We start from the raw sequence: 17,500 nt of genomic DNA, 5'->3' as shown, positions 1-17,500 counted from the left end.
ACACTGGTCTGATTAACCCATTCTGACCTGAGATCAGATTCATACGAGGTTTCCACTGGACACACACTGGTCTGATTAACCCATTCTGACCTGAGATCAGATTCATACGACGTTTCCACTGGACACACACTGGTCTGATTAACCCATTCTGACCTGAGATCAGATTTAAAAAAATGTCAGTCGTTCTTCGATTTTTCAAAAAGATAGCAGACCTACAAGCTCATAGCGCGCCACTCGGTGGCGCGCTATGAGCTTGTAGATCTGCTATTTTTCAATAGCTAAAGCATGACATGATGCTGACACCAAAATGTGTTCCCGTTCAGAATGGGTTAAAAAGTATTCAGTCAATCAATAAATACCCATTCACACACACATTCACACACACCGATGGCAGAGGAAACCATGCAAGGCACCAACCAGCACATCAGGAGCAATTAGGGGTTCAGTGTCTTGCTCAAGGACACTTCCACACTAACTCTGCATGGGGGAGCCCACAGGGTTCGAACTGGCAACCTTGCGGTCACCATCCATCTACTCATATTCAGGCCTGACGTAAAAGAAAAAAAAGAAAAAAAAAAAAAATCTAAATCATGACAATTTTCTGAAAGATTTGAGGCACATTTTTACGATTTTTTTCAAAAAATAGCAGACCTACAAGCTCGTAGCGCGCCACTCGGTGGCGCGCTATGAGCTTGTAGATCTGCTATTTTTCAATTGCCTAAATTATAACATAATGTTTAAAACACCAAAAGGGGTTCCCGTCCCCAAAATGGGTTAAAGCAGGGGCCAACACTGATATGTTTATGAATTGGTATGATATGATATTTTGGAATGATAACTCTTCCAAATCAGTATTATGAAATCCACATGTATTAGCATGCGGACCCCCGTTTGAAAATATATGCAAAAGGACCCCCACAAGAGATGATTTACCCACAGTGTACGGGGTCCCCGTTAAATGTAATTTCTATATCTGGGACCCCCATTTATATTGTAAAACCAATGTTGATTTAACTCAGAGAGTGTACAAATGGAACCAAATGGACCCATTTGTACACTCTCTGAGGTATAGAGACCCATAAGGGTCCATTTTGGTTCCTGTATATACCTATTAACTGAGGATCCCCTGAAACTCCCCCAAGGACCCCTGAGGGTCCCCAAAACCTTTTTCTTTAGAGAGCACATTTAAAACATCCAATATTGACCAAAGTACGTGTTGTATAAGAGCAGAAGTAAAACAGAACCATGCAAGAAACACAATATAAGACGATACGATATGTCAACATGTTCACAGGTTAACAAATACAAGTAAGACGCGCAAACGCGGGAAGCGAACGCAGATCGTAAATTGCAATAACAATTAGAATAAATTACGAATTAGTGAGAAGTGTGTAGTAGGCTACTCATGTCACCATGACTCAGCCATAACCATATAAGGAGTCCCCAAAGCAGCTATACGTCCAAATATGGAGTGTGTTGCATCAATCACAAACAAATCACTCAGCTCCATATATGGGCACAAAAGCGGGACAGACAGACAGACAGACAGACACAGGCAGGCTCTTCCTGCAGAGCCTGGGGGCTGCTGCTGCAAACGCATAACGGTCCACATACATACTGTACTGTACTGTACTGTACTGTACTGTACTGTACTGTACTGTACTGTACTGTACTGTACTGTACTGTACTGTACTGTACTGTACTGTACATGTGTTACACAGTATAGTGTGAACAATACATCAAACAGGCTACAGCTCTAAGCTGTGTGACCACGTAGTACAATTGTCAGACATGTGCACCGCCACACAAAACCACACAACGAGGCCAAAGTCCAAAGTTAATGTTATTTTATTCCACTACAGAATAATAAAAGAGGAGCTACGGTATAGTGGTGGAATGTTCAAGAAGTCCTTTCAATATTCAATGAGGGGGGGGGGGGGGGGGGGGGCAGCGGGTTATTCATTCAAGTTTTATTTATTCTCGAAATGACACTGAGTAATTAAACTCATTGTCAGTGTCGTTGAGTAATAGACCTACAACACAACTGACTGACTTCAGTACCACACACAGAACTGACACAGCAACACAACACAACACAACACAACTGACTGACTGACTTCAGTACCACACAGTGAACTGAGTAACTGACACAGAAACACAACACAATACAACACAACACAACTAACTGACTGACTTCAGTAGCACACAGTGAACTGACACAGCAACACAACACAACTGTTTTATAGAGATTATAATAAAATGAGGCAAACTCCTTGTTAAACCATGCACTGCTACTATTGATGATATGCAAACAGCGGCCATCTTGCCAGTCAAGGTGCTAACAAGGTGCACCTTCCCATCCGCAACCCATATTCATCCAAACAGAACAGTCCTATTTAATTGTATTAAACAACGTCTAACTCACCAACATTGCAGCTGTAGGGAAAGCTTGAATGATCCTCTTTCTATCTGCAATGTGTTTGTTTCATAACAAAATCCACTGTAGACATTTTATGAGCTATACTTCCTTTCCAAGAAATTCCTTTCAGAGTGTTTTTTTTCCCCCAAGAGTTTGGAAGCGCTTGTTGAATCACTCAACAGCCGCGTGCGTACCACCTGTTTAGAATGTGCACATGATGCAGGAGGAGGTCTCTTCACTGAAAACGAGTGCTTCCAAACTCTGACACAAACAACTCAAAATGAAAGAATAAAGAAAAGCATGCCTGCCTGTAGCCTATATACACAAAATCAACATCAAAAGGAAACATAAAACCAGCTATAATGCAAATTACAGCAGCAGTCTGTCAGCGTGACACATGTATGTACATTTTGCCCCCGGCCAGGATATGTCAGGAGGAAAACTGTAGGATTGTTTGTTTTCCAAAATTAGGACAGATTTAAATTTGCTTTTATACTTTAGCCGTTTAACCACTTTTAAACCCCAGTCCTATTCTGTGCGGGAACATTCACCAAAGTGTGCTTGTAGATCTGCTAATTTTGGTGAGTGGGGGGGGGATGGATATATCTTGCGCCTTATCCCTATAAACTTATTTGTCTTTTTTTGAGTGGTGCAACCACTCCAATGTCCGTGTTCACTATATGTGACGTTAGTTATTGAGCCAATGACTATGACTACCAGTAGGTGTTAAAGAGACTTCTCTTGTCCAGTTCACACTGTGTAAAAGAGACTTCTCTAGTCCAGTTCACACTGTGTAAAAGAGACTTCTCTTGTCCAGTTCACACTGTGTAAAAGAGACTTCTCTTGTCCAGTTCACACTGTGTAAAAGAGACTTCTCTTGTCCAGTTCTAACTGTGTAAAAGAGACTTCTCTTGACCAGTTCTCACTGTGTAAAAGAGACTTCTCTTGTCCAGTTCACACTGTGTAAAAGAGACTTCTCTTGTCCAGTTCTCACTGTGTAAAAGAGACTTCTCTTGACCAGTTCACACTGTGTAAAAGAGACTTCTCTTGTCCAGTTCTCACTGTGTAAAAGAGACTTCTCTAGTCCAGTTCACACTGTGTAAAAGAGACTTCTCTAGTCCAGTTCACACTGTGTAAAAGAGACTTCTCTAGTCCAGTTCACACTGTGTAAAAGAGACTTCTCTTGTCCAGTTCACACTGTGTTAAAGAGACTTCTCTTGTCCAGTTCACACTGTGTAAAAGAGACTTCTCTTGTCCAGTTCACACTGTGTTAAAGAGACTTCTCTAGTCCAGTTCACACTGTGTAAAAGAGACTTCTCTTGTCCAGTTCACACTGTGTAAAGAGACTTCTCTTGTCCAGTTCACACTGTGTAAAAGAGACTTCTCTTGTCCAGTTCACACTGTGTAAAAGAGACTTCTCTTGACCAGTTCACACTGTGTAAAAGAGACTTCTCTAGTCCAGTTCACACTGTGTAAAAGAGACTTCTCTTGTCCAGTTCACACTGTGTAAAAGAGACTTCTCTTGTCCAGTTCACACTGTGTAAAAGAGACTTCTCTTGTCCAGTTCACACTGTGTAAAAGAGACTTCTCTTGTCCAGTTCACACTGTGTAAAAGAGACTTCTCTTGTCCAGTTCACACTGTGTAAAAGAGACTTCTCTTGTCCAGTTCTCACTGTGTAAAAGAGACTTCTCTTGTCCAGTTCACACTGTGTAAAAGTGACTTCTCTTGACCAGTTCACACTGTGTAAAAGAGACTTCTCTTGTCCAGTTCACACTGTGTAAAAGTGACTTATCTTGACCAGTTCACACTGTGTAAAAGAGACTTCTCTTGGCCAGTTCACACTGTGTAAAAGAGACTTCTCTTGACCAGTTCACACTGTGTAAAAGAGACTTATCTTGGCCAGTTCACACTGTGTAAAAGAGACTTATCTTGTCCAGTTCACACTGTGTAAAAGAGACTTCTCTTGACCAGTTCACACTGTGTAAAAGAGACTTCTCTTGACCAGTTCACACTGTGTAAAAGAGACTTCTCTTGTCCAGTTCACACTGTGTAAAAGAGACTTATCTTGGCCAGTTCACACTGTGTAAAGAGACTTTTTGTCTCAATGTGGTTTTTACTGGTTAAGAATATAAGACTGTTTTCCTAGAACAGGGGTCTTCAAGGTAGGCCAAAGACCCCTTAGCTAAGAGAGAGATGAAGCAGGGACCAACACTACATACTGCATTCATCCTAAATGTGTGTTTTCAAGACATTCGACCACTTAATACTTTGTAAACGTGACCTTTTCCCTCGCTACTTGGTCTGCTCTGTCCCCTCCCGCTCTACAGCCAAACCTGTTCGCCGGGAAAATAGCAGATCTACAAGCTCTCCAGGCAGCTTCACTGTTTAGTGAGAACACAATGTTGAAGCTGATAATCTGCTGATAACCCCCGGAGGGTTCAGTGTTGTTTTTGGCAGCAAATTTAGATTTTAGTTTCAGTCATAACATATAGTCTCTTCAATGGTTTTCATTTAGTTTCAGTCACATTTTAGTCTACTGGAATGTTTTAGTATTAGCCTAGTTTTAGTCGACTAAATCTAAGGTTAAAAAAGTTATTTTGGTGGGTGTTGATGCCGTCGTAGTGACTGTTTTTTACACTTGCTGAAAATAGCCGATCTACAAGCTCACAATACGTCGCGGCGCGACGCGTTGTGATCTTGTAGATCAGCTATTTTCAGCATGCGACCAAGTGTAAAATGACTTATACTGGATCTCTTGTCCACTATAGTCCCTTCCTAACATTTTAGTCTAGTTTTTATTTGTTGACAGAATTGTCAGTATATTTTTAGTCATAGTTTTTAGTCACCATGACATTTTTCGTCTTAGTTTTAGTCGACTAATTCAACACCCCTGTGGCTACCGAAGAACCGCTGCTGTCTGTCTGTCTGTCACTGATTTAGTCGACTAAAACCGTGTGGATTGTGTACCAACTGATTATTCAAAATCAGTGTCTGTTGTCACAAATAGGCTACGAGTGAAGTGATTGGACCTTTGATGATTGACGTGAGATTTCAGCTGTTGGTTGAACTCTGAGGTAAATGGTGCATTTATATAGCGCCTTTATCCAAGGCGCTTTACATAGACTGTGCATTACATTCACCCATTCACACACACATTCACCTTTACATAGATGGTGCATTACATTCACCCATTCACACACATTCACACACCTTTACATAGATTGTGCATTACATTCACCCATTCACACACACATTCACACATACACCTTTACATAGATTGTGCATTACATTCACACACCTTTACATAGATTGTGCATTACATTCACCCATTCACACACCTTTACATAGATTGTGCATTACATTCACACATTCACACACCTTTACATAGATTGTGCATTACATTCACCCATTCACACACCTTTACATAGATTGTGCATTACATTCACCCATTCACACACACACATTCACACACCTTTACATAGATTGTGCATTACATTCACCCATTCACACACCTTACATAGATTGTGCATTACATTCACCCATTCACACACACATTCACACACCTTTACATAGACTGTGCATTACATTCAACCATTCACACACACATTCACACACCTTTACATAGATTGTGCATTACATTCACCCATTCACACACACATTCACACACCGATGGCGGCGGAAACCATGCAAGGCACCGACCAGCACATCGGAAGCAATTAGGGGTTCAGAGTCTTGCTCAATGAGCTTGTAGATCTGCTTTTTTTTCAATAGCTAAAGCATAATGCAAACACCAAAATGGATTCCCGGCCATGCACACAAAATGGGTTAAGCGTTCGTTTTTGTTGGTTTATGTGGGTATTTTGTCATTTATATAGAACTGTTCGACTTTTTGAGGATTTTTTTAAGGTTGGGGATTTTTTTTAAGTCTAGCACTTTAATTTGAAGACAGCCGATCTCCAAGCCCACAGTTGTGTCACATTGCAACGCGTTGTGAGCTTGTGGAGTGTAGTGTTGTGTTATTTTCCAACAAATCAAGTCAAAAAATGTGACAGTCTTTTTTTGTTGTTGCTACTTTTTAACGAAGTATGAAGAGAATCTCAGTATTATTCCACCCGACCGTTGTGTGTCTTTCTGCATGAAGTGTGTCTCAGTGCGTCATTGTGTGTCTTTGTGTGTGTGTGTGCTTGTGCGTCATTGTGCGATTGCTCAGTGTGTTTAGAATGAGAGCAGTATGTTGTGGAACCTGTCTGAGCAGGTCAACACGCACGCGCACACGCACGCACACACACACACACACACACACACACACACACACACACACACACACACACACACACACACACACACAGTCTCACACACAGCCTCAGGCAGACATTCAGGATAAACAGTGAAATTAGAAGTGATGAAACAACGTTTTGTGTGTGTGTGTGTGTGTGTGTGTGTGTGTGTGTGTGTGTGTGTGTGTGTGTGTGCGTGCGCGCGGAACTATAGACATTACGAACATTGAATTGGATATGTTTGTGAGGTCCAATCTCTCCTCATTGGAGGAAATTGGTATCCCGATCTGAACAATTTATCAATGATTACTGTCACAATATAGAGCTATTTAACACTGTTACTAAACACACTCTATAGCAATGATTACTGTCACAATATATAGCTATTTAACACTGTTACAGAACACACACCTATAGCAATGATTACTGTCACAATATAGAGCTATTTAACACTGTTACTAAACACACTCTATAGCAATGATTACTGTCACAATATAGAGCTATTTAACACTGTTACTAAACACACTCTATAGCAATGATTACTGTCACAATATATAGCTATTTAACACTGTTACAGAACACACACTATAGCAATGATTACTGTCACAATATAGAGCTATTTAACACCGTTACTGAACACACTCTATAGCAATGATTACTGTCACAATATAGAGCTATTTAACACTGTTACTGAACACACACTATAGCAATGATTACTGTCACAATATAGAGCTATTTAACACCGTTACTGAACACACACACTACAGCAACAATATAGAGCTATTTGACCACTACTGAACAAGACAGACAGACAGACAGACAGACAGACCGTATATTTATAGATTCTCAGATAGTATCTTATGTCACAGAAATGAATGGAATGACACTGTATGGTTTACATCACTCAGTGCATTCCACTGTGGATTGCATACTGTGTACACTGCATTGTGGTTCTCAGAGAGGGGTCCGGGGACCTATAGCTACAGGGGGGAACGTAACGTTACAGAGAGTTTAACGCTACTTCAAATCCAACCTGAAAACACAGCTTTTTAGTCCGGCTTTTAATACAGTGCGTTTAGTTTATTGTTGTTCATTGTTTTTGTTGTTATTTTGTTTGTTTGGCCTGTTTTATTATCGATTGTATTACATGTTCTACTATTGTAATGTACTGTGATAGACTACCTGTCCTCTGGAAAGCACTTTGGCTCAACTGCTGTTGTTTTTAAACGTGCTATATAAATAACATTCACATGACTTGACTTTAATAAGTAAAAGCTAAACTCCACTTGAACACACAATCATATCCATGCACTGTACAGCTGCTGGTTATGTGTTATGGATGGCTGAACATGAAATGTTTGCGATTGATGGCGCGTTTCTCTGCTTTAAGGTCACAACCTCCGTTCCATGGAGAGTTCCATCTTAAAGGCATCGTGACTAAAAAAAAAAGCTTTTTGTAATTTTTCTTTTAGGTTTTCTGAGCTCAATTGAACTCGAAAAACGTATTTTTTGTAATTCTAGTATACTAAAAGTATTTTAATAACTTAGTCTTAGTGTTACTTTTAGTAGCAAATTCTGATTTAAGCTCAAGTCTTTGAACAATCCATTGAACTTTAGGCCTGCCTATAGGCTACTTAAACTGTCTTATCCAACTAAAAATGAACACTGGCATAAAATAAAATAAAACTTAATTGCTCAGACTCTTCAACAAAGATGGCAAAAACAAACATTCTTTGTTCAAAAAGTATTTATTTAAAAGACCTTTTAAGCGCCGTATGAAGCCAACTCGAGTCGTGACAAATCACGACAACAAAGAAGAAAAACAACCAAAAAAAGCCGTTTTTTTTCCTTTGTTTGGCCCAAAACATTGTGTTTGTTGTCATGATGTGTCACGGCAAGAGTTGTCTTTGTCCGCGGCGTAAACCGTCTTTAAATAAATATACTTTCTGAAAAGTCTATGAGGATATAAATGAACGGGGATTTCTTTCCCGGGTCTCTCGAGGGAGGGGGCAGGACTGCGACGCTCTATAGTCTTATAGCCATATAGGGAGTTCAGCTTGGCACGTACACGTAGACAATTTACAATTTACAATTTAGGCATTTAGCAGACGCTCTTAATCCAGAGCGACTTACATGAAGCAAGAACAAAAGCATGGGAATACATCACATAAAAGCATTTATCATGAAACATGTGTAAGCTAAGAAAGTAACAGTGGAATATCTATATAATGAAACTATATCAAATGCTATCTAAGTCTACAGAAATGCTATCTAAGGGGGTATAGGGTAAGTGCTATGGGCCATGATGGAGTCTGAAAAGGTGGGTTTTCAGACTCCGGCGGAAGATTGGGAGTGAGGCTGCAGTTCTGACTGCAATGGGAAGTGCATTCCACAGTTTTGGAGCCAGAAGGGAGAAGAGTTTGGGACGTGTGGAGCGTTGTTGTCCCGGCGTTTTTAGTGAGGGTACTTCCAGCTAAAAACGCCGGGACAACAACGCTCCACACGTCCCAAACTCTTCTCCCTTCTGGCTCCAAAACTGTGGAATGCACGTAGAGAATGACAGCCAAGCTTGAAAGCTGGTTGATGATTCTCTGGTACGAGGCGAGCTGACGCACTAATTACCAGATGAAGCAGCGTGCGTCGATACCGAGCAAACAGCGGCCGACGCCAAGCTAGCGCGCAGCGGCAGCGGCGGCAGAGGCTGTGTCTGTGAGCGGCGATGAATGAAGCCGCAGTAGTCAGTGTTGTTTTAGTCAGTGTTGTTTTAGTCAGTGTTGTTTTCGTCGACTAAAACTATGACAAAAAATGTCCCTCGACTACCTTTTTCCACTGAGGGAAAACTAAATGGAAACTAGATGAAAACTGTAAGCTATGATGACTAAAACTAAGACTAAATATACTGAGAATTAATTGTCAACAAATACAAACTAGACTAAAATGTTAGGAAGGGACTAGTGAGACTATAGAGATCCAGTATAAGTCAAAAATCTGTCATTATGACGGCATCATCAAGGCCCGCCACAATACATTTTAGTCGACTAAATCAACTGTAGATTTAAGAGTAAACGTCGAAATGTAAAAAAAATGTCTTCTAAATCACGACAGTTTTCTGAAATACCTCATGTTTCTGTATCAGTGGTTCTCAATATTTCATGTCAAGGAACCCCAAAGATTATAGGTATGATAGGCCGCCGACCCCCATCTGAACATATGTTGTTCCAGGGACCCCCCCCCCCCCCAGAAGCAAAGATTAGAAAGGTTCACTCTGAAAGAATATATATATATATATTGAGCCACATTTCCACGATTTTTCAAATCGTGAGCTTGTAGATCTGCTATTTTTCAATAGCTATAAAGCATAACATAATGCTTGAAACACCAACATGGGTTCCCGTCCTGAATGCGTTTAAGTGTTAGGTACTGGTTATGCGTCAGGCTGTCATATTATGGGTTTATCAGGAAGACAGACCTCGTTAAGACTCCTGTCTTGACGACAGAAGGAGGTAATCAGTAACTGAGCGTATATACAGTTAATGACCTCATCATCTCTCTGCTGTCACTGTACCTCAGAGGCGGAAGGTTCCTATAACGGCAGTGGGTTCAGCCCCCCCCCCAGACGTCTTTCTTACTCTAATACTTTAACAGTTTGTAACACACTAAACTGTGTGCTGCTGCTTCCTTCATGCCGACCAGAGTCTGAGTGAGTGAGACACAGTTTGTACCAGCTGTGTGCAATGCCATGCAATCACGCGTCAATCAGTCAGTCAGTCATGGTCCAGTGTAGGTGTAGCTATACTGACAGACAGGGAACTATAGGTGCTGCCTCAGAAAGTGTATCACCACATCATGTTTTACATGTTTAACCTCATATGAATATCAATATCAATGATGAACCACATATTTATTGTACATCACGACATTATGATGAATTATGCTTTATGAACTCATGACCATGAGTTGTTGTATTTTAGCTATTTTAGTATTTTTAAAGTAAGCATTTTAATAACAGCACTTGTCTTACACTATACTAGCCCAGCGGTTCCCAAACCTTTTTGGCCATGCATGCAATGCACCCCCTGTTGCCTCCCAACCTTGTTCACAATCAGTTGAAAACAACCTGCTTTGATTTTGGGGGTCCCCCCAGCTGACAGTAAAGTGACAATTTAAGGACAATTTAAGGATTGTTTCCGACAGCTTAAAGCATGACATAATGCTTCAAACACCAAAAGGGGGTTCCCGTCCTGAATGGGTTAACGGACGGTGTCAGGACATTCCAGGTCACACCTGTGTAGGCTATAGGTTTTACAGTAGGATGCTGTATTTAAGACACTGTGTGGGTTCTTCAGTATACGATGAAGACACGTGAGTGTTCTTCAGGATGCTGTATTGCTGGAGCTTGTATTTGTATCGGTGCTTTGACTCTGATTTGAATGATATTTGCATTTGTGAGTGTGTGAGTTTAAATGTTTTACTCAAAGACAGACAGACAGACAGACAGACAGACAGACAGTTTGCAGCAGTTTGTGACAGTTTGCTGTACTGTGGGACAGTTTGCAGCAGTTTGTGACAATTTTCTGCACTGTGGGACAGTTTGATGCACTGTGGGACAGTTTGATGCACTGTGGGACAGTTTGATGCACTGTGGGACAGTTTGCAGCACTGTGGGACAGTTTGATGCACTGTGGGACAGTTTGCAGCAGTTTGAGACAGTTTGCTGCACTGTGGGACAGTTTGCTGCACTGTGGGACAGTTTGCAGCAGTTTGTGACAGTTTGATGCACTGTGGGACAGTTTACAGCAGTGACCATAATTTTCCAAAAAGAATATTATGACATGAGAAAAGAGACTTTAAACTAGTGACTGGAGGCAGAAAGTATTCATGACCATGTTTATTAAGGTAATACAGTCTAGGTGAAGTTGGGCCCAAATACATGGACCTCTATGGGGATATGGGGTTTTTTTGGGCCCAATGACAGCGCCACAACAGGCCATTATATGAACTTTCAGGAAGTCCCGATTTCCTTAGTCTATATCTGTCTGTCTGCCCCCCCCTGGTACGCACGGACATTGCTGGTGGTAGGAGTGGTCGCACCACTCAAAAATACGTTGAGATAATAGATCTGACCGACAGCAACGATAATATAACGATTATGGCACCTATAAAATAAAATAACTAAAATAATGATGCAATGGTTGTGACGGGTTGGTCCGACTGCTTCCTGCTTCCAATGACGTGTGTGTGTGTGTGTGTGTGTCTGTGTCTGTGTGTGTGTGTGTGTGTGTGTGTGTGTGTGTGTGTGTGTGTGTGTGTGTGTGTGTGTGTGTGTGTGTGTGTGTGTGTGTGCGCGTGTGTGTGTGTGTCTGTAATGTCTTGTACTTTGGTATGAAGATTCTTATCACAACAATGATTAACACACTGAGACGGTGAGACCCCAGTTGTACACCTTGACCTGCATTCACCACGTAGCGCACGCAGCATACGCACACACGCACACACACGCACGCACGCAGCGCACGCGAGTAGAGGAGTGTTGACACTGGGCATCCAGGTCAGCAGGAAACGTGGCTCAAGGGCACACAGCAGAAACACAGGAGCGATTGTATCCCCCCCCCCTCCACCCCCCTGTCAGAGATGAACACATACCGAGTACTTTTACTTGCGTTGAGTACTAGTATAGCCTTAGTGATACTATAGGGACTTTAACCAACGACGGCCAGGTGGAAGCCCTTACGTGTGCCAGTAGAAACTGATCTCCAAAGCATGTCCGTTGAGTTTAACTTTGCTTTATTCTCTGCAGTCATTTTCCTACAATATAACATACAGATACAATAATAAGAAATAAACACTAACAAACACAGGGGACCAGCCCTCCTCCTGAACACAGTAGAAAACTGTTAGCCTCTGCCGTCTGCCACTGGCAACACACCTGTACCTGATCAGGAGCCTGGTTAAATACCTGGGCTGGCCCAGACACTGACCGCAAGCTGCAGTGACACTGACAATCAGAAAAACATTAGGTCACAATGGCTCTTATACTCCTCGTGTTCAAAACTGTTACTTTTCATGGATTAAAATTCAAAAGTGTCAAACAAGCTGATCCACAAGCTGGGAAGTGCCACAATTTTTCATGTGTCTATGAGGTGACAGTACTTCATTAGACACCCTGGAGTCGTTTGTATGTCCAACGGTGTATTAACTTTGTATTTAGGGTTTCTTCCTGGAGGCTGAACACTTTTTGGAAAAAGTTATCCCCCCTTATGTTGTAATAATACCTGATGATCATGTTTTAGGGTGGAACAAAATGGTGGCAGTCCATCTTTAATATATGGAGATCCAGCGATATACAGTTTCAGTCAGTTGTTGTTTTTGTGATTTCTATTAGAGTTAAATATTTAGTTGTTCAGTCATTCGTTCAACCTACATTACACACACACTGTGCAGGTGTCAAGACCGACACGCGCTATTGGTCGAGCTACTTCACTATAGTAAACACACACACGTCTTGAATTACAGCTGGGAGTCTGATTACTCTCACACACACACACACACACACACACACACACACACACACACACACACACACACACACACACACACACACACACACACGCCACGCTCACGCACACACGCATGCACACTTTGTTGATTTTCCCGATTTTCCCATTGTGAAGATACAATTACAGACTAGTGACAAAAATGAATGAATAGATTTGTACTGTTGTTTGTGTGTGTGTGTGTGTGTGTGTGTGTGTGTGTGTGTGTGTGTGTGTGTGTGTGTGTGTGTGTGTGTGTGTGTGTGCGTGTGTGTGTGTGTGTGTGCGTGTGTATGTCTGTGAGATGTGATAAGGGCTGTTGTCTATGTTCTTTGTTTTTATTGACTGGGGTGGAATGACGTTTGAGCATTCACACACGTGCACACACACACACACACACACACACACACACACACACACACACACACACACACACACACACACACACACACACACACACACATCTCTATAGCATGCCAGCATGCTATACAGCACAGGAACACTGCTTTGACTGACAGGCATATAGCAAATTATTTCCGCAGCTGTTGTTGGAGCAGATGGTTAGCGTAATTGAAGTATAAGTTATAGATAATATGCATGCGGCAGTATGTATACCACCCAAGACACGATGGATGATGTCGTTTACAGTTTGGGGTCCGTCAGACGGTGTTTACGTGCAGCGATTTGTCGGAACCCTGTTGTGTCCCGAGGCTGCGATTAGGAAACGTGGAGACGTCCATTGGTCACATTGTCCAACCATTACTAACACTATATACCTTAACTCTAACCTTAACCATATATAACATCAGTCTTAACCAGCCACGTAAGTCCCCTAACCTCATATCAGTCTTAACCGGCCCTGTCTGTATGCTAGGTTATATGACACTGTAAAACTAATGTAAAATGCATTGACTATAAAATTAAAATTAAACAACCTCCTCTCCCCTCCCCTCCCCTCCCCTCCCCTCCTCTCCTCTCCTCTCCTCTCCTCTCCTCTCCTCTCCTCTCCTCTCCTCTCCTCTCCCCTCCTCTCCTCCTCAGACTCCCCTGACTCGTCTAGAGATGGAGAAGTATCTCCCTCAGATCTCTTCTCCTCTGCTGGCCCCCTCCTCTCCCCCCCCCTCCTCCTCCCCCTCCCCCTCCTCCTCCTCCTCCTTGTCGGATAAGAAGTATCGCAGAGAGAGTGCGTCGGTCGTGGACGAGTATTTCTCCGAGGAGAAGCCGGTGTCGTCCTCCTCCACCACCACCAGCAACAGCAGCAACAGCGCCCCCTACAGCGTCAACATCAACCTCATCCTGCCGAGCCACACCCACCTGCGCACGGGCCTGTACCGAAGCTCCGCCCACCACGGGAAGAACGCACCCGCCCACCTGCAGCACGTCATCAAATCAGAGCCCGGTCTGGAGGCCACGGCTTGCTCCGCCTCCCAGGTACGATGATGTCATGAATAAAAAGACCAATAAGCTACGACGACTAAACGTATAAGAAAGACTGAATCTATTGGCCGTTTTCGTCAACAAAATAGACTAAAATGTTCGTGAGGAATACTGGACTATACTCGCCCCGGTGCTTGCCCCGTTTTTCCTCCCGGAATCTTCACCAGTGAGGGGGATAACTTTGTAATATGCTATCGGCTGTTTGTATTCTTTTTGGAAAAATATAAAAAGATGCTGCTGTGGAAATGCTATATTATTTTACTTATATTGACCCTATAAACAATTTAGTATTATGTAAGGTTTTGCCCACTCAAATGGTAACCTCGTCAGATAATCCCCACATAATCCTACAACAACTTCTGTGAACAGACTTAAATTATAAATAACAGACTTAAATTATAAATAACAGACTTATATTTGAAAGTTTATAGTTAGATAAATTCAAAGTCCAGCCGTCTGCTGTCCAGCCTCTCCCACCAACCCCTCACTGGGGGAAATTCTGGGAGGAAAACAGAAACGGGGCGAGTAGTCTTGTTACCTTCGTGAGAGACTAGTGGAAAAGAGATCCAGCTAAAAGACGAGACATTTCATGCTTGGTTGCATGCTGAAAATAGACGATCTATACAAGCTTGTAGAGATCGGTTATTTTCAGCACGCAACCAAGTCTAAAATCAGCCGTTAGGACGACATCAAGGCCTGCCAGAAATACATTAAAGGCGACTAAATCTACTGTAGATTTATAGTCGCCTAAAATCTTACGACTTACATTAAAACGATAGACTGACACGAAAACATTTCAGATGACCAAAAAAAAACAAAGTATGACTAAAACTAAATCCAATTGTATTGAAAAGACTGTAATAAAAAACCAAATCAAAAATTTTGATGTCAAAATCTACACTTCTCCCAGGTTCCCTCCTCCTCCTCCTCCTCGGCCAATCAGCATCAGGTTCCCTCCTCCTCCAATCAGCAGCAGGCGCTCCCGGACTTCACCTCTGCCTTCAACGTGCCGGGAGGAGGAGGGGGCGGAGTCGGCTGCATCTTCATCAAGCCGGACGTCGGGGGAGGGGGCGTGGTGCTGGGGGGGGCGGAGTCGGACCTGCAGCACATCGGGCCCCCGCCCCCCCATCCCCCCGCCCAGGTGTACCACCTGCCCCTGGGGGGCGGGGCCGACCTCACCATGACCCTGTCGCATCACCACCACCAGTCGTCGTCCTCCCAGCACCAGGACCATTCCGGTGCCGCCGTCCCCGCCAGCACCAGGACGATGCTCAACCTGGGCTCAGCCATGACCATGGTGAACGCCGTCCCGGACTATGGGATGATGGTGCAGGTTCCCACGGCGACCACCGCGGCGGCGGGAACCACGGCGGCCGAGAGCCACCACCATCACCACCACCACCACCACCACCCGTACTACCACCTCCAGCCCCCCCCGCCCCCTGCACCGGCCCACCACGGCCAGCAGGGGTCTCCACCACCCTCCTCACACCACCACCACCCACAGCCACACAGCCTGCCCCCCTCGCCCCCCAACTCCCAGCCCGGCAGCCCCGATGGCTCCTCCCACCACCACCACGCCCACAACGCCAGCCCCGCTGCTCCGTCGGCACCCCCTCACCACCCCCACCAACCCCACCTCCACCACCCGTACCAGCAGGGTGCGCCGCGCGCATTAGGAGGTAGGTCAAAATATATCCCATAAGCGCCACACTTTACAACTTATTTCGATGGAAATATAAGCCAATAATGCACTTTTGCACAGAATAAAGGTCATTACACACTGGCGAATTAGCGACGCGATGCGAATAAGCGATCTGAAAATGCGAAATATTGCATGTTGCAGTTCTCCTGCGAATCTCTGCAAAATACGACACCAGAGCGAACAAATAAAGAGCGAAAACGGTCGCATTTTCGCACATTCGCACATTCGCCACTGATGTGGAAGCTTGCATGGACTTCAATTGTTTGTTTTTAAATGCGAATTATTCGCACGAATATATCGCGTCGCCAATTCGCCAGTGTGTAATGACCTTAACACCTCTGACCTCTTTGGTCTACAAAAAAAGGTAGGAAAGCCTTCAAGCATGGAATTCTCCTTTAAAATGTTTGGGAATGTGAAGGATATAATTATCCGGGGCGGCGGTGGCTCAGGGGTAGAGTGCCTGGATGGGAACCGCAAGGTTGCCAGTTCGAACCCGGGCTCCCCCAGAGTTACTGTCGAAGTGTCCTTGAGCAAGACACTGAACCCCTAATTGCTCCCGATGTGCAGGTTGGTGCCTTGCATGGTTTCCGCTGCCATCGGTGTATGAATGGGTGAATGTAATGCACAATCTATGTAAAGCGCCTTGGATAAAGGCGCTATATAAATGCACCATTTACCATTTATATTGGTGGAGTTGAGAAAACAGGCTTGAAAAGGTTCACTTCTGTGGACTCTAACATTACACCTATAGCTACATGTTTAAGCATTTATTTCATATTTACATGTCGATTTCATCTCTGACATTTATTCTATGTGAGTCTATGTGATAAGAGTCTGCCTGTGATATTAACTAATTTTGTATTTAAAAAAATATATCGAGACCCCTCCGGTCATCAGAATACAGCTACATCGTGGCTACTGTTCATTTAATTACATTTTTGGGCGAACTACAGTCCTCTAACCTCCTTGCTCCCTGGCGCCCCCTAGTGGGCGGCATGAAGGTGCCACCGGGGATGTCCCCGCACGCCTTGCTGATGACCCACGGGCAGGGCGTCCTGACGGGGCCGCGCTACAACCGACGGAACAACCCCGAGCTGGAGAAGAGACGCATCCACTACTGCGACTTCC

General features: G+C 43.5%; 1 protein-coding gene across 1 annotated transcript in view; it reads left to right on the top strand.

The window, feature by feature from the left end:
* klf5l (Kruppel like factor 5 like) overlaps positions 1 to 17,500 on the top strand; it is a 33,320-nt gene that overhangs the window by 5,425 nt on the left and 10,395 nt on the right. The window contains exons 2-4 of the mRNA XM_080781231.1: positions 14,272 to 14,661; positions 15,578 to 16,349; positions 17,360 to 17,500. The exon at positions 17,360 to 17,500 is cut by the window's right edge and continues 3 nt beyond it. Coding sequence (XP_080637357.1) covers positions 14,272 to 14,661; positions 15,578 to 16,349; positions 17,360 to 17,500 — 1,303 coding nt within the window. The remainder of the gene's footprint in view (positions 1 to 14,271; positions 14,662 to 15,577; positions 16,350 to 17,359) is intronic.

The sequence above is a fragment of the Protomyctophum bolini genome (genome assembly GCF_963924005.1).
Source record: "Protomyctophum bolini genome assembly, chromosome: 13".
Lineage (NCBI taxonomy): Eukaryota > Metazoa > Chordata > Actinopteri > Myctophiformes > Myctophidae > Protomyctophum > Protomyctophum bolini.
This window is presented reverse-complemented; position numbering and strand designations above follow the sequence as displayed.